Genomic DNA, 22,143 nt, shown 5'->3' with positions numbered 1-22,143 from the left:
TGCTCCACAAATGTGTTTAACGATATTCGCGCCGTTTTATAAAGACTTTGTTTTGATTGATAGATTAGACTTTTTCTTTTTTTTTCTTTCTTTTCTTTTGTTTTACACGTTTTTTTTTTATTAGAACCTAGTTTATAAGAACATATAGGCTGAAATTCGTCGAAAAATTAAGAACATCTTAAGAACATACCCAGCCTCAGTTTGGAAAAAAATGACAAGAAACTACAATTTTTTCCTCTTTTTAAGCAGTTTTAACCGAATTTAGGGGTGGATCTTCAAAAGTCGAGAGTCAAATATTGTCCAAATTTAAGTGCTCTTTATTTTGTATCATATTGTCGATTTAGAGTAGTCTGAAAAATTAAGAACGCATTTAAGAACATTTTAGGCTGAAAATTGCTAAAAAAATAAGCACATCCAGGCTCAGCCAAATTTTAGGTGTTCTAATAAAAAAAAAAAACGTGTATGTTTTCGAATGTAATTAACGACCTTATTTGATTTGAGACATTCGAATTCTTTTCAAAACAAAAGAAATCTTTTAAACAGAATCTGTTAAAGAAAAGAACACAATAATCACATAACAAGTTTGTTAGAACAACAGCAACATTAAAAATACATTCAAAAGGCGGTAAAAACTAGAATTCTTTCTTCGTAAAAAGGGACCTTTAAACATGTATGTCGATAATTATTTTGCTGTAAATCTAAGTCATTGTTGAATTTGAAAAATTATTGAAGTTATGACGAAGTTATTTTATAAAAAGCAACAATAAAATAGCGCTATCTATCACCCTTTTTTGTCTGCGTGTCCTAGCTGCCTTCCGGGGGGGACTATGGTTTCGAGCTGACTTTCAGCCCTGTCCCTCGGACCCTTAGTAGAATAAAGAGGAGAAGAAACAAGGGAAATTGTGTGAATTTTAATGCACTTTTTGGAACTAATTTGACCAAATTTCTATCTTTCTGGAGTTGAAATTTTCCTATTTTTCCAATTCTTAGTGGGACTGAAGTTTGATTTTCCGATTTTTCAAACTGCCATGTTTCAAAAAAGGCACCCTTAAGGCCGGCACATACCCATACCCATACCCTTCTCTTGCCTAAGTACACCCCCCCCGGGCTGCCTTTTTTCGACGAATTGCATGTCATGTCTATTATTTCACTCCGCCTATCTTGACATCAAAGTTTTCCTAAACATTAAGAACTACGGCATATATAACGCGAGTGAAGCGAGAAAAAAAATCTAATTGCAGAGCCGCCTCGGACGTCGCTGGTCGCCGGTATGGTGTAATTTGGGAATGACGCCCTTTCTGTTTTCTGATCATTTTTGCCACAAAAATATTTTTCAAAATATGGTTAAAAGATACGTCACCCGGGAGGGATAGAGTCAAACTTTGAAGAGAATTCTTCCCTTTAATTTTGATTTCATCGTATTTAAGCCACCTTCCCAACATCTCAAAGGACTTTAAATGCGTTCAGCAAACAGCTAAACCGGCGTGGTACCGGCTAGTCATATTTAATTTAAGAGAGATTTAGATTAGGGTAAAAAAGGAGGAAAATACACAGCTGTTTACCTCGGCTCGCTGTCGTTGTCGGGAGGAAGGCTCTTCTGTTGGTAGCCTTGGATCGATGAAAGTCGTCGAGCGCCGAGAATGGTCGACGAAATAACTTTGCCCGTAAACGTCGTTTTTCATTTCCCATCCAGGAGGGAGGTCTAGCGTGTCGCTGGCGAAAAAGTTAAGCAGCGTAACAACATCACGGCTGTGTTGGTACCTATGAGGGACAATAATTAACAGGGTTTAAGCTTTTAAGATTAACAATAGTTTCGTTTTGCTCTGGATTTAAGTCTTGTACCGAAATACAAATAGTGTGACTGCTGATAACAAAGACGCCAAGATGAAAAATATCCTGTGGGTGTATCAACCAATTTAAGAAATTTAACTTTTCTTGGGCACAAAAGCTGGGAAAAGATAAGTGTACCTTTCGAATTTGGTGGGTTCCTGACGAACTCGATTTAAGATTTGTTGAAGTGTAGGATTTCGTTGGAAGAATTGATTCGCCATCTAGAATGAAAATATGAACATGGAAATTTGGCAGAATAGCACCCGATGGTGTTGCTCAACATGTCTTACTCCTTTTAAAATCTCTATTGGCTGCATTGGTTTCTACATCATAAGACAGAAATTTGAGGGAGCTTTAGAGCCTTTTTCATCAACGAAATATAAAAGGGATCGAGTTATGAAGAAGTTCTAGCTTACCGTATGATTGTGGATGAACTGATAGAAATCTCTCCTCTTGATGAAGATACATCCTGGGGAATCGGTAATGGCTCTCTCGCGTCGATCTGCACTACTCGATCCACGACGCGACGGGGTTGCATTGGGAGTGGGCGTAAGTACAGAAGCACTGCTTACTGGACGACGCGAGTCGGTGGTTGGTGTTTGCGTTGACGGCGTGCTTAACGTGGATACGGCAGCTTCTTCCGGTGTTGCGGTAGCCGACGTAGGAGTTTCACCCGTACGACGTCCAGCGCGTATAGTTCGACGTAAGCTTTGGTAGCGACGGTCAAGTTGTTCTAGCTGCTCGTTAAAGTTATGCTCAGGTGAAGTGGGCGCTGTAGAAATAGGAGAGAAAAGTGATTGATAAAGTTTAGTTCGAAGTCCGTACTTACGAAGAAGCCATTTTTATACGAAATATAGCAGTTATTTTTAAGTGATCCGGACTGTCGAATTTGGATATCAACCGTTTGAAACGTATGGATAAGTGTGAATTTTTTTCAAGGAAAGATCCCGACATTACAGAAGAGAGCGCGTAAGGCAAAATTACTGATTTCACGTTTGATCCATTTACCTTTTTTCAAGGTTTTTATTTGAGGTGTCCCGAAATGATAGCAGAATGATGTGTTTATTTCATTTTCATTTGCTATTTAAAACAGATTCAAGAGGGTTCAAGGAAGAAGAATATATAAAACAAGATCTACAAAACGAAAATATCGCTTTGATGTGCTTTAAGAAACTTATTTACCAGGTCAACAAAGCGGTTGTCAAGGCAACATCAAAAGACACACGCATCGTAGAAAATGATTCCCTTAACCAATAACTGGATAAAATTGCATCACACAAGAATCCAGCAGCATTTATCCATCATCTGCCAAAACTTATAATTTGTGGCTAATTAATCAACTCAAATTGCGAAAAATATGAATATCATTAGTCGTGGTTTTGCAAACCCAACCCGCCCTCTGAAGATCAGGCTGATTGGTATGTCAACCGTTGACGTTCAACCATCCACACCCCCTGAAACAAAGTTGCAATCTTTTTCAGACACACAACTCTTGAATATGAACCGTCAATTGTTTTAGTCATATTTTTTGGGGTTTTGCCTATAACCAATGTCGTCTTTAGCCATAAAAGAATTTGCCAGGCGTAATTCCCGGGCCCTTTCTAAGAACTAAAAAGATTGGCAGTTAAGTCTCAAATTTTTCTTATCCTGTTTTTATTCATAGGGTGTAATTAAGATATTTTAGATCTTTAATTCTGACTTCTTTGACCCTTAAATTGCTTGAAATTGAGTAATTTCAGGCTCAGCATTGTTCTTATTTTTTGGCGATGTTGAGTCATATTGTTCTTAAAAAATTGTTCTTGTAATAGAAAGAGTGCACTAGAAGGTGACAACTGTAATATAGAGCAGGTGGATGACAACGCACATTATAAGCTTATGAAAATCCCTTCATCGTCGTCAGTGCACTTGATTAAGAAGTAAAACAAATACTTTCATGAATGTTGTCTTACTTCAACAACGGCTTTCCAATATCCTTATATGGATAAAGAATTTACATTGCTACTGAGCGTGAAATACGAGCCGTGAGCTAGATTAATATGACTGTTTATAGTCTGCCAAGTAAACCGTAAGAATTCATTATTCGGAAAGCTTTTGATAAGAACTACCAACATTCCAAACCACTTTTTCTCTCCTACTTGTCAACTCACACCTCCACCTACAGTATTTGCAAAGATTTCATAATTTTAGCTTCGAATGGTTCATTCTTGGTTGACAAGCGACCTCGGAAAAATCTCTTCATGGAAACATGGAAATCGGGTAAAAAAGTTATTTTCAAACCTGTTCTTAGAGAGAAAGAGGAGATTAAAGTTAGGCTTTAAGTGGAGAAAGAAATCAAACGACTCGACTACGTCATTTTTGTACACTTATAACAGGAACAGGAGGTATCAAGTTTAAATGACAAAAAAATCAAATTTCTCTCTGTTTAATTGATTCACTGAATTGACGAATTTTTGGCATTCCACGCGATTTTAGTGCGTGTGGTTTGTGCAGCCTGCTCAAAAAGCACTTGAAGCTTCAATAATCGATAAAATGCCATCGTTTTTCAGTTGGTGATAACTGGCTTTTATCAAAGTAACAATTTTAAAAACTTTTAAAGGGAATCAAATTATTTCTGACCCTCATTCTCTATTATCTTACACCAAGATGTAAAAATTTTCTTTCGACACGCTAAAGCTCTGTTTAGATTACCGCATCAAGGATCTTGCAGAGTTTTCGAGGATTGGCGGGTCCAACCGAAATATTTTCAGGTTTACGCGAAAGGGTAGTTGAACCCGACTGGTGATGCAGCACATCAAAGGCCGACTATCATTCATCTCCGATGGTAAATTGGTCCGCTCCTTTAGAGCTTTAGCGTGGGCGGCCGCCTATCCACCATCGGAGTATCATTCTCCACCGTAACTATAACGTTGGGCTATCAATTAAAATTCCAGAATAGTGCCCTTATATGTAGTTCATATAACTATGCCCCTAATTTTCAACCCTTGCAGAGGAAACATTTTTTAGTTTTATTGTGTTTGAAGAAGTTGAAATTTCCAAGTTTACACCTTGTGTCTGAAGAACAAACTGTTAAATGTTAATGAAAAAGAAAGACAGACTTTAAAACATGTACATCCAGGTAACATTCAAGGAACAATGTACCCAAGCGATATTGTTGAAATTCCTAATGATCAATTATTTTGCATATTTTTACCCAAAGACCTTATTAGTCGCGCTAATAAGGTGGGCTGCCTGTCACTAATAACCCTTCGCTGTTGAAATTCCATGCAAAAGAATTCACCGCAGAAAGTAGCATTTGACAAGCAATTGATGCTGATTGTTGCAATGTCCTTAATTTCATTTTGCAAAGGATGTGTGTAAAGTGTCCAAAATATGTACTTGACAACGAGCAAGGTACAACAGAAACAAAGCATGAGCGCGAGGCGAAGAATATGACGTAGTAAATGCAAACGAGGCTTAATGCTCATATAAACGGATGCCAAGAGCCAAGAAGTTAAAGAATGAGGCGATAATAATCAGTACATGAAAGCGAGGCTGAAGAAGGTTCAAAGTACGTTCAAAAGACGTTCCGTGTACCAAACATGTACAAACACGTTTAGTGAATTAACACCTGTTCCAATAATTAGACGTGGGTGTAATTAACAAACATATGCCTCTTATTAAGGGAGCTTAATTACTCTCTTAATAACTTAACCTCAACTTTTTAGCAACTGTATGTTCATCTCATCAAATTTGTTATGGGATTACTGAACAATTTCGTAGTTAAAGACAGTTTCTTATAAGAATTTAAGAAAAGTACGATCTCATCAGTATAAGCATTATGAGGTAATTTTTTATGACCGACGTGTCATAAATGAATGTATGGTCTCAGAAGGACAGCAATATATGTCTTTCAGTGCAAGCGTCAGTGCCAAGCTGGAGAATTTCTGAAATTCGATATCAAATACAAATTTAAAATAGTTTCAAGTTTGTGTTCTTATAAATTAGATAATTATCACTGTAACCCGCTAATTTTGACAGTTAAGAGATTGCATACACAAGGGACAAATTACCAAATTTAATTGTGCAAAAAATTTCAGTTCAAAAATAATAAGCGGCTACATGCAAACGAAATGTTTGAAATGGCCGAACAGATTCGCCGTTACATGCAAAAAGCCTTAAAAACGGATTTTGATTAAATTACGGCACGTGAACCGTTTAGTTTGAGCCGCTAATTTCCTTAGATTTCCCGAAACATCGAACATGAAATGTCTCAGCAGTCGTCATTAAAAAGTCCCCTTGTAGGGGTGGCTACTAGGTTAACTGGATGACAGATGGGTGCCGCTCATCAAAAGTTGGGGGGGGGAGCCGAAATTTAACGGAACTTTTTCTGGGAATTTAGCAATCGGGATTTTTTATAAGGAAATTAGATTCTAAAGTTTTTTACCCTTATAGCGGGATACTGAAGGTCCGGGCACCCTTAAGGGCGGCACACGTCCGCATCCTCCATTCGACATAGATATCGTACATGTATGTATGTCCATTCTAACGACATTACAGTGACGAAATTATTCTAAAAAACTAGAATCAGTTTGGGCAGAAACACATTGTAGACAACTCTTGTGGCAGGTCAAAAAGATATGTTTTGGGTTTAATAAGCATCCTCTCCAGTTCACATATAGCGATGACGAGACAAGATAAAGAAATCAGGTGAACACAGTGTGAAAGAACAGTTATTGTATCTCTTATCAGATGTATTACATCGACATAGAAAATTATTTTCTTAATCCATCATCTATTACTCATTCAAATAAAAGCTGATTTCTAAATACCAAGCATTTTTTTTACAAAGATTTTCATTGGCGATAAGGGTTTTACATTTTACGAATTCCAACATTGAACAGGGGAATGTTATGTTATGATAAGTGACGATGATAAGAGATACAAGTGTTGGTGTCAGTGAAAATATTTGACGTGTGAAGCAGGTTGATGCTAAGGTCAAGTCTTTTGTAGCAAGGAAACCACTCAATATTTTAAATTAAAATTCTTTTGTCAAGAGAGATGTTGACGCTATATTGATTAACCACCGAAAATCTGATAGAACAGAGGCAGACACCCATACCCATCCCTCTGTGACTTAAAATCCTACAAAGGAAATTAAACTCTATCATTCGGCTAGACCTCATTGGTCTCCATAACTATCCATGGCATTACTACTACTAGGCCACTCGCAAGTAAATGATGAATTTTCTAGTCCGTAATCTACACTGAAACAATTGTAATTGACATTCAGGCCTTAAGAACCTTTACATCGTGTGCAATAAAATAACTAAACCTGATCATTTTGGAAAGAAAGAATTTCAGTGACGTACTTTATGATTTTTAAAGTCTTAAAGTCATGCCCAACACTGGTGATAATTCATTACATATTTATTTGGTATACGATTCATCCGGATGAATAACATCGGAAAAGACCACTTATCATAAGAGCACAAGGGCACTTCATTTGAAATATCCGACGTTGTCCGGGAATGTCATTATCACATCTAATGACCTCTTTCCGGTTCGAAAAGTCAAATATTTTGAGGTTGATTATGTAAAAACTCAGTAAGTAAAACAACTCTTTTGAGCGAGGCTAAAGAGGCTCGTTCCAAGAAAGTAATTAGAAACACAATCGAAACATAGTCAGCTGCATAAAGTGCTTTTTAAAAAAGCATATTTTTGTTTTGACTTTCCAACGATTTAAATTTTAGGGTCAATTTTCGAGGATTAGTTCTCGTAACTCGGACTTCTATATTACCAAAATTAATCCAACCCTTTTGGTACTTTTATTTTCTTTTCTTTCAATTTCATTGGCCTGAGGTTTTGCCTGAGAGTGAAGACTTTGGTGGGGCACGGTTTATAGGGATGATAAAAAGCACTGATGAATAATGGTTCAATTATGTCTTAAAGTTTAAAAACCAAACTAGTTGACGAAATGGACCTCCTAGCTCTGCCACGGCTGATTAAACCAGATCAAATCTACAAATGTTATAAGGCCTACAAACACTATACAAACAAGTGTATATGCCCTTAAATGAAGCAAAACTTGTCTTACCTAGAAATATAAAGATAGGTCTATATCATTTTTAACCGAAATTACCTTCCGTCAAAGATTTTTCGATAAGAAATCTTAAACCACGCACGGACGGCCCACACGCGCAAATTCAATACGACTTCAATATATCCACAATGAATAATTATGAACCATTCAATTTGACCTTAAAGTATCTTTTTTACCTTCTAAAAATGCTAAGGTATATAAAAATGTTTTTCCAATGAAATATTATAAACTATGACTAAAATATCTGCAAAAAATATAATACATGTACAACCTTTTTAAAACTATTCCTTTGACTACTTTATTATAAAAAGTCATTTGCGTATATCATCAACATATATATAAAAAATGGGTGAGGAGAGAAAGAGAGTCAGGTTTCTGGTCTACCAATATTTGCTAGACAATCATTAGCCTCGTGTTTCTTCAGAAGTGAGGCTCGCGAAAAAGTCTTTGAACAGAAGCGGCATTCGTACTTTTTAACTTGAGTATGTGTTTGAATGTGCGCCCGTAAATTCGAGCGATCGGCGAACGCGCGACCACAATATGAACATCCGAACGGCCGCTCACCCGTATGCGTTCGAATATGTCCTTGCAGAAGCCACGGTCTGCTGAAAGCCTTGCCACAAATGTTGCATTTACAAGGTAAAGTGTGTGTTCGTATGTGCATTTTAAGAGCACCAAGGCTCATGTAGTCTTTTTCACAGTATTTGCAAGAAAACCGACGTGGACTTTTACTGTTTTTATCTGTTTTGCTAACGGTCTGTTGGCGTGGTGGAGATTTTTTGTCCTCCAATTCCGAGTTGACTTTTAAGTCTACAGTAGGGTGATGCTGTATATGATGATCTGATGGATGAACGACTACAATTTCGTTTGTGTGACGTTCGACTAGTTTCCTCTCATACAAATGGCTCTCTACATGAGCAGGTCTCGTCTCTTCTTTGATAAGCGGTTTCTCCAAAGGTGGGCTTATCGTGTTGAAGTTTATATCTTTCTCCGGTGGAGTATAAAACCGTGAGATGTGTTTTCCGTAGAACGGGAATTTTCCATGATGCCAATAGTCGTTGATTTCGACGTAGGTTGGAGAGCGTTTGCCTTGGTAGAGAATATCATCAGGTGAGTGGTGAGCACGTGGTTCGAACGTCTGGACATGTTGAAAGTGATCTAAAAGAAACAAAAACAGAAATCATAAAAAGCGAACGCAAAGTGAAGCAGAACTCTCAAAGAAGAAATATAAAATATAAATTATTGAAGTTGAAAATCAGAAAAATTTGTAATAAATTAGGTCGATTCGTTTTGTGATTTGCTAATAATGTTATAAAGAAAAGTTTCTCAGAGATAGAGCACAGTATCATTCACAAAAATAAAAAAATATTAAAAATTAATAAAAGAAGAGACAAATGAGAAACAGAAAAAAAAGTTACCTGAATCATCTAATCTGTTTTTCTGTTCGTACAATGATCTCGCGTGGAAATGTTGCTCTGTTTTCAGGTTACTCTTCACCAAGAACGATCGTGGCATTTTGTCCAATCAACCAACAAATAAAATTCAAAAATTCTTTTCCACAAAAATCAACCTTGCGTTTCTCTCTCAAACCACCATATCAAAAGAAAAATGAATCTCCACTCTTGCACACACAAAACGTATGGGGGAAATACAAAATGAGCGATTTACTCAATCAAAAAAACACATGGGAAAACCAAACAATATAGCCACTAAACAATGAGAGTCTATAAACTTTCTCTTTATACGAAAAACGTTCGGTGTATACAGTGAAGTGAAAAGACGTCTTTGATTCACGACTCAAACGTTCAGTACACTAGCAACAGGTGCGCTTTACAACTTCTACTAATGATTTGATTTTGACAGCCTCCTCCAATGAGAGAGATGAAAGAGAGAAAGGGGAGCTATCAACGAAATATGCAAAATGCTTGACACAAGCCAAATTGTTGTCATTCCACACGAGACGGGGGTCAGTCAGTAAATAGTATTGTCATAACGTAATCAAATAATAAAACAATCAATAGAGAAAAAAATTGTGACAGAATCATAAAAAAGAACCTTCAAAATTTTATACTTGTCATTTTTTGACCTAAGAACATTTTGCAATTTCCTACTTAAGTTATTTTAATTTTTTTTCAGTTGACCTTTATTGTATATTTTTCGTAAATTTTCACTATTAATAAGGGCAGTAATATATAAAAGTAATGGAATTTTTACAATCTTCGAAGAAATGTCATTTCCTTCTAATTTGCTTCTAATCTGCGTCACTATTTCGTAGCTTGTTCTTATAAAAAATCAAGAGTGAAATAAAATTCACGGAATTCTTTCGATGTATCATTACGTAGCCTGTGGATGCATTTGAGTAGCGAGATTGAAAAAGAGGCTAGATGGAGATTTTTTAGCAAAAGGCTGTGTAATGAAGCTAGAATAACGAACAGACTACAGCAGTCGCTTATAGTTTGGATAAATAAACAGGCAAGCTACATAATTTTGCATTCCAACAAGTAACAAAGTTTACAAAAGTTCTTATAAGGCAATTTTTGAGAGCACCCTACGAAAAGTAAACCCTCACTTACTAAGACTTTTATTTGATTAGTGTACTCATAGTATGATAATCAAAAAAATGGTGGCAAAAATTAACATTTATACACGACAAATATTTTCTACAAATAGCTTGGTGGCGTGTGTGTCGGGAACAAATGCTATGCCTTTTGATTCGAAAATCCCTCTAAAAGAAATTCACGTGCAAGAATAAATATATTTCTTTTTTTTTCTTTAGCTATCATTGACCTTAGGGCTTTGGTATTTAATCTCAAATTCGGGAATCGACCAAACCCAGGTCAGCTTTCCCCGGAAAAGTTTGGTACATTGTATTGAGACATGGTTGTATGTTTTGTGCGAGTCATGCAAACAACTTAACTATGCAAACTGCCCTGTATGAATCTACAGCAGAGACATACCTCCTTTCAAGCTTGCGAACCTCCCCTCCTACTGTAATTGCTTGTCCCAAAAACGATATTTTTTCATGGTTCAGGGACAATTTCCATTGTAAGTTTGATTTCAATTTTAACAAACTTCATGAAGCCTTGGTGCTTATACACGTTTTTTTTTATAAGAACGTCAAAAATTTTCGAAGCCTTCGGATGTTCTTAGTTTTTTGGATTTGAAGCCTAAACATGTTCTTAAAATGTTCTTATTTTCAGCATTTTTTGAGCATTTTGATGTAATTTCTTAAGAAAATGCATGTTTTTAAGTCTCCAAAGCCTTAGAATGTTCTTAGAATGTTCTTAAATTTTTGGGCCTCGAAGCCTTATGTTCTTATATAGTTTGTTCTTATAAAAAAAAAAACGTGTAGGTGAAGCAGCCCTAATTTAGCTCATAAATACAAATCTCTTGATAATTCACGCATTCATAAGATCTAGGTAGAAGAAATGACTCTTAGTTCAAAACGAACAAGCTTTCAAAAGTTGAAGAAAATCAAGCGCCTTATGCTTTCCTGGTTACTGTATTTTGAAAAATCTTATTGATACTGTACTGAATTTGTAAATAGTATTCAAGCATTATTCTGTGAAAATTTCACTCCCGGGGGGGGCAGCTGGGCAAAAGGACCGACGGGTATGTGCGGGTCCTAAGGGTACCTTTTCCAATATGTTTAAAATGCACTGTAAGGGTCGGAAAAACTAGAGATGCACTGTAAGGGTAGAAATTTCAGAAAATTCTTGAAAAATCTAGATATTTTGACCAAAAATGCTAGAATTTTGACCATTTTTTGCACGAAAGGGATCGAAAATTTGGGGGAAAATGCACTCTAAGGGTATGATTTTCACTGATTTTTGCTGCACTGTAAGGGTGCAATTATAAAAGCCAATTTTTGGCCCGCACATACCGTCAGTCCGCAAACCCAGTGCCCCCCCCGGGATTTCACTCGAAATAAAAACAGTGAGATGACCGAGATGAACTTTCAAAGTTGAATATTTAGAAATTAGCTCTTTCAATAAAATGTGCGTCATCTGGTTCTAACTGTTTAAAAAGTTATTTGCAATTAATAAAAATGTCCCCAACAAGCAAATTAGAGAGGACAGTGTGAAAACTTCAACACCTGAACGTAACATTGTTCCTCTTTAAATATTATAAACACTTTTAAGGTTAAGTATTTTGTTAGCTTCGATTAAACCACGGATACACAGCTAGAAAATCTATCAACGGGGAAAACGATAGCATCATCATTCCAATCACAGCTTTCTGATACTATAATCGAATCCCATCCTCTTTGGAGGTAGAGGCTGGTTTGATCCCGACCTACCCCCCCCCCATCCAAACAAAGAAATCCAAAATAAAGACATACTTTCGAATGTCGAGGCATTGAAAAGGCAGAAGAAGTGTGCTAATTTTGACTGGAATAAATGCGAATCTCTTTGGTGTGTATTTTATGCATCCCTTTAAGGATAATGTGAGTCCTCATGACGAACCCCCGGGGTTATTCTAAAGAGTGTCCAGTCTGATATCTTTTTATCAAGGTGTGAATTTGATTTTGAGAGAGGAAGAGAGAAAGTTTCAGAAGGAAAGGAGATCTTTTGTGAAAAAGAAAATGACACTTGATTGTTGTGATGATTGATTTGTTAATGATGATTAGAATTTCATGATGATGCTGTAAAAAGGTGTTAGTGGCTCTGGGAATAACAAACCTATGCTCTCTCCTAAACACTTGTTATCCGTCCGTTCCTTTTTATTCATAACTTGTGAAAAATAAAAGAGAGGAAATCATCTTTTAATGACTTATTAAAGTCTCAAAGAGAGCCCCACTTGTCATTTTTTGATTTGTCACGAAATTTTTGCTGAAATTTTAATTACGACTTGTATTTGTTTCTCAGTTTTTAAACCAATTTTGCGAAAATATACTACACATGAATTTTTTCGAATCTTGTAATTCATAACAAAACACTTGTCCTTTATTGAACGATAAATCACCGCAATAAATATCTTCGAAATGATTTTTATGGCTTTGTAATTAGTCTGTCATTTATCATTATAATGAGTCAGCCTAGATTCAAAATAAAGTCCATTCTGAAAGCTTTTGGCAGTCTTCATTAGCCTGGATATGCAAACTGTAAACTTTTTTCTACTTGGTCTACCTAGATGTTCGTAAACCCAAGGTCGGCAAAATTCTGGTTATGCGCAATCGTTGAACGGATAAAGTACGCATGTGCTGCCTTCTGATTTTAGAAAGACATCCTTTTTCGGTCACCCCTCTCAGGGTTGGTCTAAAAAGCAGGGTAGCCGATTGGGGTAGCCAATTGGGCTAGGTTGTGGGGTACCTAAGAAGGAAGCCAAGAAGGAAGACAAAATGGCGCCAGGTCTCTTGAGAAGTAACAAAGTTCAGTACCTTTGGAAAAAAGGCTATTGTGGCTGAAGTTCGAAAGGAATTTAAATTTTATTACATGGAATCATTAACAAGATGTTGTATAGTTATTTCCACATGAAAACATGTTTCAGATTTCAAAAGTTTAGGCAAAAAGAGGTACCTCATAACCTAGCCCAATTGCCTACCCCATTCGCTACCCTGCTTTTTAGACCAACCCCCCCTCTCACGGGGGGAGGCTGCGACGAGCGTGCACGGCCAGCTTTCCGGAACGACTCAACTTTTTCTCACGAGGGGTATTAAAGCTCCCTGAGCGCACCTACTCAATTCAGTCCCTTCACTGTATACTTTACACATTTCGAGAAAATGCTTCGTTTTGGAGGGGGGACAATGTAATAGCTCATTGGAAAGATTATTTTGAGCAGATTAGTATTAGCATTGGAAACTTTGCATGATTTGAAAATGAAAAAGAATATGATTATTTTTGCAATCGAAAGTTGCAGTACTCCTCCTAGTCGAAGGTAAAAGGCTAAAAATCTAGAAAATTCACTTTTGAAAACTTTTTTTATTTGAAGAAATCAGAAGTTGTTTTTTCGGGAGGTTTCAGGCTTAAAAATAATATTTGGGGGTAAAGGAAGCGACAAAAAGAGTGGCACCTTCATGCTGAGTCAGATAGATAAAAGCTACTTTACGCAACGATAACCTCAAAGCAAAATGAAAGATCGAAAGTTGTTTCAAGATGTGACCTCACGTTCTATTGCTTTTGTAAACAAAAAATAGCAAAGTTGATTTTGAACAAATTTACAATCGAACGTTTTCGAAAGAGCATCAATAAAGGCATGAGAAATGTGTTTTTATTAAATAGATCTTATCATTTCAAAAAGCTTTTCTAATCTTGTCGCACTTGTTTTTACATACGCATGCACATACTGATAGCAGGCTAGTTCACATGCGTGAGCGTTTATGAAATATTGCCGACTCAGCATCGTCAGACCTTTCAATGAAAACAAAACCTTTAAAGTGTTAAAACGTTTTTAAAGTGTTCTTATTATTTCACTAATTCAACTTGTGACTATTTTGATCTAATTTCCTAGAAAGTTACAATGTTTTAGAGTCTGCAAAGCCTTAATAAGATCTTCTTAGAATGTCCTCAAAATTTTAGCAACGAAGTCTACTGTATGTTCTTATATAAAAAAACGTTTTTAATGCAAGGCTCTTCAGCTTTTGATTTCGAAATTTAAACAACTCTTGATATACGAAGTAAAACTGCTGCGGAAAAAACGCCCCGTTTTTAAAGGATGCTTCCTATGTCATGAATTTCATGAATTAAATAACTTTAAATTGTGAAAGTCCTTTAGACTAGAGAGGTACACGTGAAGTTTAAAAAAAAGGTAAATTTTTTTCTAATGCACTTGTCATATCCTGGGGTGAGAAGAAACCTGCCTGCCTTAAAAATTCCAATGAAATCCTCTGCGAAACAAAAGAACGTTAGGAAAGCCATTTTTTATGAAACCACATCAAAGAACGTAAATTGGATTTGTAAAACAAATAGACACCTGAAAATTTGTGAGTTTTTTGCAAGTAGATAACGATGAAGAAGAGAAGAGATAATCTTTTCGGACACAGTTAGGTACATAGGGAATGAAAGACCGGACACCTGGGCCAAAGAAAAGACACAAAGAGAGATTTAATTTGTTCAATCCATTGGTGACGATTTGAGATCAATCAAAAATTGATTTGGAAAAGATATTGAATCAAATTTTCCTTCTGAACGTAAAATTAAAAGCAAGTGAAAGGAAGCGCCTAGTTTGAAAACTAGTTGAAATGGAAATGGCTCAAATCAGGCTTATTCATTGGTTGGAGGTAGAGGCTGGTTTGATCCCGACCTACCCCCCCCCCATCCAAACAAAAAAATCCAAAAAAGAAACATTTTTAAATTCTAGTTTGACTGAAGTTGAGAATATTCGGCCGTCAGAACATAAAGAATGGAACCTAAAGAAGAAAAGAAAGAGCAAAAAACTCACTGCCACTTTTGGGTCGGTGCCATGTGGTGGTTTTAGAGTTGTGATCGATGTAATAAACACGTCCGTGCGAGTCCACAGCTTTCTCCCAACCTAAAAAATGAAAAAGGATGCAAAATGAAGAAACTCAGATGAAAAGCCCAATTTTAATAAATTTAAGAAGAATCAAGTATTGACGTTGTTGTTTTCATTTTCACGTGAATAATGACGCGAATTCCAAAGTTTTTGAGTATTTTCCTTCCATTCAGTCAAGAATAATGAAACAACCTCGACTTTGTCATTTTTCAAAGAGCCAAAAAAGTACCGAATAATGAGTCATACACTTTTGATAAGAGGCTTACGCTCACTGTTAGTACTTCGCCCGAATTATTATCATCGTGGTAGCCTTTTACTTACTAGAAGGTAATTCAACAGTCGCCCTTGAAGATGATCGTTCACCGGTAGACCGCCCACTACCGCCCGACGACGAAATCTTATTCATCATTTTGGTTGTATGGCGTGGTGCTCTCGTTGAACCTCTAGAATTCGGATTCCGTGAAATTTGCGCTGATGAAGATGACCCAGTGGCTCCATCCGGTTGAGTAGGTGTCCTGTGAGGTGTGATTTCCGGTTTGCTTCGCGATCCCGCAGACCCGCTGCGGCCACCGTCGGGCGTTTCGAAAATGCGTTTGGGGTTATTTTCTCTTGGTGGTAAAGGTGGAGGCGCCTCTTCGGAGGGTGTTGAAGGCCTTGATGAAGTTTCTAAGCTAGTGACGCGAGCGATATCTGAAGCAACCAAAGTTGGAGGGGTAGGAGTAACAGGTTGTGGAGTGTCAGTGCCGGTCACGGATGAGGAGGAAGCTCCCTGTTGCCGAGAATTTTTACGCGAATTCTTTTTTCCACGCATACTACGCCGTCCTTCTTTATTACGTTGAGACGTTGAAGTTTCTGTTGAGGAAGTTGCAGAGTTAGCTCTGGAGTTTGTTGATGATTGATTTGATTTTGTTGAAAAAGTAGGAATCGTTGTTGTAGACCGAGTGGAAGGTGTTGTGCTTGTGATCGATTTTGCTGTAGACGGGGTCGTTTTTGTTGAAGTTAACTTCGAACGACTGTCAACAACTGGTGTAGTTGTCGTGGTTACTGCTGCTATGGTGGTTGCTATAGATGATGTTGTCGTTGTAAGAGACCGTGCTCCAGGAATTGGAAGTTGTGTTGTTGGCGGAGTAGAAGATGCTTGGGACGGATTCGATGTGGTGTTTGTCGTAAAAGGTGGGAATTCGTTCAGTAGCGCTTGGTTTAATAAGTTTGTTTTATTTTGAGGTAAATTATTGCTCACTTTTTTGCTCGCAGTTTGAATGTCAGTTGTTATTATTGGTTCACTAAACGGAATATCTGTCCGACTTGTTATTTGGTTTGGATTAATTTTCGGTTTTGCACCACCCGAAGGTCTCGATGGTTCAGTATTCGGTAAGAGTTTGCTACTTTCCAAATCGGCTAATCGAGGCGTGGCGAATTTCTCATCAAAAGTGCTTGTGACATCGAGACTTTCATTTGTTCGCTTGTGCGGAGGAACAGCTGGCGCCTCGTCAAAGGAAACCCAATTTTGTCTCTGCGTTGTTGAAGTATCAAGTCCTATTTTCATCGGTGCCGAAGGCTTAATATAATTCTTACTGTCGCGCGGCCGTGCTCCTCCAGGATAAGCACTGGATTTAGGAGTTTCTGTTATGGGGTCTTTTTTATTTGGAGGTTTTAGCATCAACTCTATCGTATCAGGAGAGTTGGACATTGGAGCACTAGATATCTTCTTCCTAGCTACGATATGCTGACTTGGATCAAAATTATTTTCTACATTGTTTGATTGCTCTTGCCTTGGTGTTTGGTTCATCGGGAGGAAAATAGCCTCATAGTGGTCAGCCCTCGATCGACTGTTACTTCGACCGTTCTTGACTTGAGCGTTCAAAGGTGTTAATTTAGTGACCTGCTCTGATGAACTCAATGGTGGTTCGTTATCACTAAGCTCTTCCTGTAGAAGTTCTTGACAACTGTTAGCGCGGATTATCTCCCCATTGACAGGGGCACCCAGCAAGAAACGTTCGTCTGCTTCCGCCGAAGAAGCCAAAGACAGGTCATCTTCGTCCTGATCATGAGTAAATTCATGGGCTACCTCCACGTATCCTTCTTCTTCTTCATCTTCTTCCTCTTGAGGGCTTCCCTCTACCTCCTGGTAGCTAGCCCCTTCCTCCTCAGTTGAAGGGTAGGAGTGGAACTGAAGGAGGTCACAGTTACTCCTCTCAGAAGTAGGAGAAGGGTCCATCGATTCTTCATCTAATAAGTCTAGACCGTTATTCACAACACTTTTAATGTTTAGCATGTTTGCTCCTTCAGGTAAGTGTGAGCGCGTGTTCTGTATGGTAGGTGTCGTGCTACCGTTACAAGAAGCACTACATGTCATTACTATAGCCTCATCCAAAGTAGGTATCACGTTAACGTCTACAAGATTGGTGTCTTCGTTTTGAGAATTATCGACAGGATTTGAATGTCCAGTTAAACCGTTTGCAGATGTATCCGAAACTTCTCCCTGAATGATATTGTTATCCGGTTCTAAGATAGCGTAATCATGGTCTGCTGAATGCAGGCTATCCACATCAGAGTCTGTGACACTACAAGGGATATCAACTTCGTTTATTAGAGGTCCGTGTGCAAAATGTTCAATCGCACTTAAAGGTTCGTCAGCGTGTATGTCCTCGATCGGTGTAGAAGGTTCCGATTCGGATTCTACAAAGTCTGGTTCGGCAGGTGGCAGGGGAGTAGGTGCGCTGGACTCGACCGGTGGTGAGAGAGCACGAGGTAAAAAGTTGACTTCTTCGTAAGAGGAGCTTCGTTTAGTTCTTTTTCGTTGTTTGATACTGTTGGTGATGTTGTTCTCCGATAGTTGTGGATGATAAGAGACAGGTCTTTGTCTGGGAGTGACCGTTATCGGACTACCGTTTTGAAGCGATGAAACGTGTTTTGGGATGGGTGGCGGTACGTTTTCGATATTATTGCTGGCTGAGATTCTCTTTGGTAAACAAGCTGTGGAGAAAAAGGATACAAGATTGATTAGAACAATTTGAGTGAAAATGAAAAATACCACCCATCGACCCGTACATCAAAAGCTGAATAAATAAGGGGGTTGGGTTTCCAAGGATAGAAATGCAGAAATTATCGCACGCAACCACTGATACAGACATTCGTCCAACCCTGGGAAACTGGAACCAAATATAATAGGTCAATGGATAATTAAATGGATAGGCCATTTTTCTCCAGAACAGAATGCGACTCTTTTTTATCGCTAGACGCCTGACGCCTACTACATTATCAGACAACAGGTTCCAATGAAAGCCAAATAACCAAAAAATACATCAAAAATGACTCCTAGTTATTTTTTCGAAAAAAACTTTGAAAACTCCAGAAAATATACTTACGATAATTGTATTGAGCCTTGCTTGACGATTTTTTGACGTTGATAACGAAAGTGAAAGTGCCTTGTATTTTATCAGCGGTCGTCCGTCCAATCAGGTACTGAGTTATTCGTTTGGCTCTGTGCAAAAAGAAAAGCAAACGTGTGAAGTTTTTCACGATTACGATTACCAACTACAGTACATATTAATCCCAACTTTTCCCCTGGATTGAGCTTTTATAATAAAAATCATGGTATTTAAATTTGTTTTTTTATTGAAACGTTCCAAAATCAGACGATAAAGTGCCAGGAACCAGGAAACAGCACAACCATAAAACTGAACACACTTTCACTTGAAATGTTTGAGCAGAGTAGATTCGCTCGTGTGAAAAATAAAATCTATATCTGTGACTTTGAATCTTAGATAGTTTTATTTATTTAAAGTGAGCAATAAACATTCAAGAATTAAAGTAGTGATGCGATTATGTATATATACCACGTTAAATTTCTTAGCTCAGAAAAAGAATTTCACGATTACATCTGACGTGCTCGTAAAGACATTCGGGTCCCCAATAATATCATGCTCTACAAAATGAGCTTAAGTCTGAAACAACTCCCGCTGACCTTTTGGCCGTTTGCAAGTCAAATGAATTGGAGATTACAGGCTGAGATATTATGGTTTTGGGTTCAGTACCCTCAAAGTAAGATTTAGGACTTTGAGAGCAATAGATCAACCACAGACGTATGTATACACTCTATCAACGCGTTCAAAAACTTTAAGTCTAACTTTTCAGAGGCTTTTCATTACACAACAATAACTTCAGAGATCGTCCTAAAACTGAAAGTAATGATTTTCAACTGATTCCAAATTAATGTCAATGTTTTAACAACTAAACTCTTTATTATTACCCTTGAACTAAAAATTAAAGATCCCTTCTTTTGGTTGAAACAAATCACACTTTTTACATTAGAACGGTAATCTTAATACAAATATAACGTTCTATTAAATTTAAATGGTAATGGTTTTTGGTATAGACCCTTTTGATTGGTCATTCTTTATATTCTCTATATTATCTAGTTTCAAATTTGGTTCAACGTTTTATAGCAAATGCAAGAACCTGTCATCTTAGGGGCACAAAATCCCAAGACATGTAATAAAATAAATCTCGTGAAAATCAATATTATGGTCAATAGGGGGGCAGTATTAAACCTCAGACATCATGACGTTTAGTGACGCGGTAAGAAACTAAAGAATGTTCAAAATGTTTAGTATAATGAGGTCGAAATACCAAAAAGGTCGTATCCAGACAAAATTATCCGAATTTTTAGTGATTTATATCACATTTAAAAAAAGTAACAAACATTCTCCTTTTATAAAGAAAGTTCCACATTTCACATGTGTACCAAAGTACCAAACGTTATTTGCCTGAAATTTTATTGAGATTTTATTATGAGATTTTAGTGCTGCTGCCCCCCCCCCCCCCCATTTATTAAGAATCGTCTTCTAGTTTACTTCAAAACAAACAAAGCAGATCAATATCCTCAGGTTGTTTATATGTAGAGCTTTTCTTATTGAGAAATCACTCATAAGAGTAGTAGTCCTAACGTGGTAAAACGAGATTCTCAAAGATACCGTCAATAAAGTTAAAGGTAATAATCTACAGACTAGCCGTCCTGACAAAGTAAAACGAGACATATTCCAAACAGAAAATCCATCATCATCACTTGATGATTATACTGAAAAATATTGCTTATCAATGAATCTCTAATAGCACTTTATTTTCCTTCTATCATGGAAGAGGTCCAGAATTACTACTGACTGCTTCAAAATGTACACTATTGATACCGAATTGATTGATACCAAAGTCAACAAAGTGAATAAATCTCGTTTATCACAGAATTTTATAACAAATATAGGTACATTCAGTCAGTTCAGTCATAATAAATTATAACCAACAACATGACACAAAAAACTTCAATTAGAAAATTGATTTTCATTCAAATGTATGAGCAGAACTCATCTAGTACCATGGTAACAAGAAAAAAGAAAGATTCTAAAATTCAATCATGATCTAACAGCAGAGAATCCTCTAAATGCAAACTTCAAAATAAAGCATCTTCAGGAAATAGGAATGGACAGGGCAAATTTTGGAGAAATGTCTTTTAAGATAATATTTATTCGAAAAGCGTTGTATCATTTTCATCAAAAATGGCTGGTATCGAACTATAAAGTTAAATTGAAGTTTGAACCATTTTGCTTCAAGGTTTCCTATAATAAAAATGTCTAATGCATGTTAAAGAGTTAATGACTGTGTATTCAGAGCTCAATAAAAAGACATGATGTGACTAATTCATAGGGTATATAAGCGACAATTTATTACTGTTATAAGCTGTTTATCTTAAACAATACAATTTTATTGCCACTTTCTAGTTGATTACGCAAGGTTGGTGTGCATGATAAGCATGCAAAAATGATTAGGAAAATGTCCTTCTTAAAAAATGTCCTGCTTTTATAAGAAATCAACGAAATCACCCATTAATTTGTGATCAAACCCTGACCATTGATAACGAATCTACTTTTAGGTATAACGAACCATTACAGGTACGACCCGGGACCTTCCTTTTGTATTTTGATCTTCTTTCTTCTTGAATAATAGAAAAATAAAGTTGGTCAAGTAGACTCTATCGAAAGTTTAAAAAAAATTGAAAACTTAGAGAAGCCTTAGAGTATTAGACAAAAAAGTTTACGCCATTGAGAAGAAAATTACTCAACTTCCATATGATTACTTTCGACTTCTACACCACCCTCAGTATTATGATCACTTCATCCTTTAGGTGAAGCCAGGGATCCTCAACTTAAAGCTAAAGTCACTGAAAGCCTCGATTAACCTCAAAGTCTACTCCCAGAACTAAAACATGCATTAGCTAATATGCAAACTCTTTATCACCATGGTGAATCAAAGGTTTCCAAAGCTTTGTGAATTATTCATATTACCAAAAAAATGATTAAAACAATAATCAAGCATACCTGCTGAAACCACAACTTTCAATTATCTTTGACAGAGGAAAAACCAATTTCCCTAAAAATTTGCTGGCAGGTCTTGTCGATTTATTGCGTACTTCAATTTCTAGTAGGTCAGCTGCAGTTGCAGAAACTTTAAACTCCTGAAAAACAGAATGTAAAACTTCTTAAACGATTTCAAAAACACAAGATAGGCAGTCAATTAAACCATCACATTTAGTTAGTAAGATATCACCCACATAACTAGACAAAAGTAACACAACAATTAATAAAAATTTCAAACCAGGAGAAAGGCAATGCATCAAACACTTTTGTAAACAGTATTAAAACAACATGACTGATTTGTATGATAGACTACCACTCTTCAAATAAATACATCCATCAAGAAATGAACTGTTCCAATTCTCATGGCATGTA

At 36.9% G+C, this 22,143-nt stretch overlaps 3 protein-coding genes across 3 annotated transcripts in view; 1 reads left to right on the top strand and 2 right to left on the bottom strand.

Annotated features, from left to right (window-relative positions):
* LOC136813397 (nuclear envelope integral membrane protein 1b-like) overlaps positions 1-22,143 on the top strand; it is a 351,044-nt gene that overhangs the window by 302,118 nt on the left and 26,783 nt on the right. The gene's annotated exons all lie outside the window — the stretch shown is intronic.
* LOC136813396 (E3 ubiquitin-protein ligase HECW2-like) overlaps positions 1-22,143 on the bottom strand; it is a 55,383-nt gene that overhangs the window by 18,290 nt on the left and 14,950 nt on the right. Inside the window, exons 7-13 of the mRNA XM_067069918.1 lie at positions 21,733-21,869; positions 18,730-18,845; positions 15,683-18,337; positions 15,290-15,379; positions 2,247-2,602; positions 1,969-2,051; positions 1,563-1,761 (exon numbers count right to left, since the gene is read on the bottom strand). Of these exons, the coding sequence (XP_066926019.1) occupies positions 1,563-1,761; positions 1,969-2,051; positions 2,247-2,602; positions 15,290-15,379; positions 15,683-18,337; positions 18,730-18,845; positions 21,733-21,869 (3,636 nt within the window). The remainder of the gene's footprint in view (positions 1-1,562; positions 1,762-1,968; positions 2,052-2,246; positions 2,603-15,289; positions 15,380-15,682; positions 18,338-18,729; positions 18,846-21,732; positions 21,870-22,143) is intronic.
* On the bottom strand, positions 8,043-9,882 carry LOC136813399 (zinc finger protein SNAI2-like). The gene is made up of 2 exons (XM_067069921.1): positions 9,328-9,882; positions 8,043-9,067 (listed from the first exon to the last, which is right to left on the bottom strand). Exons 1-2 carry the CDS (start codon positions 9,422-9,424, stop codon positions 8,277-8,279), a joined length of 888 nt encoding a protein of 295 aa, XP_066926022.1. The 5' UTR covers positions 9,425-9,882; the 3' UTR covers positions 8,043-8,276.

The sequence above is a fragment of the Clytia hemisphaerica genome, unplaced genomic scaffold (genome assembly GCF_902728285.1).
Source record: "Clytia hemisphaerica strain Z4C2 unplaced genomic scaffold, Clytia hemisphaerica genome assembly, whole genome shotgun sequence".
Taxonomy (NCBI): domain Eukaryota; kingdom Metazoa; phylum Cnidaria; class Hydrozoa; order Leptothecata; family Clytiidae; genus Clytia; species Clytia hemisphaerica.
The sequence above is the reverse complement of the archived record's forward strand: the minus strand, read 5'-3'. Positions and strand labels throughout refer to the sequence as shown.

Coding starts and splice junctions, on each gene's coding strand:
- LOC136813399 (XM_067069921.1), bottom strand. CDS start 9,424: ATGCCACGATCGTTCTTGGTGAAGAGTAACCTGAAAACAGAGCAACAT. Junction 9,068..9,327: donor AAACAGATTAGATGATTCAG/GTAACTTTTTTT, acceptor TGTTTCTTTTAG/ATCACTTTCAACATGTCCAG.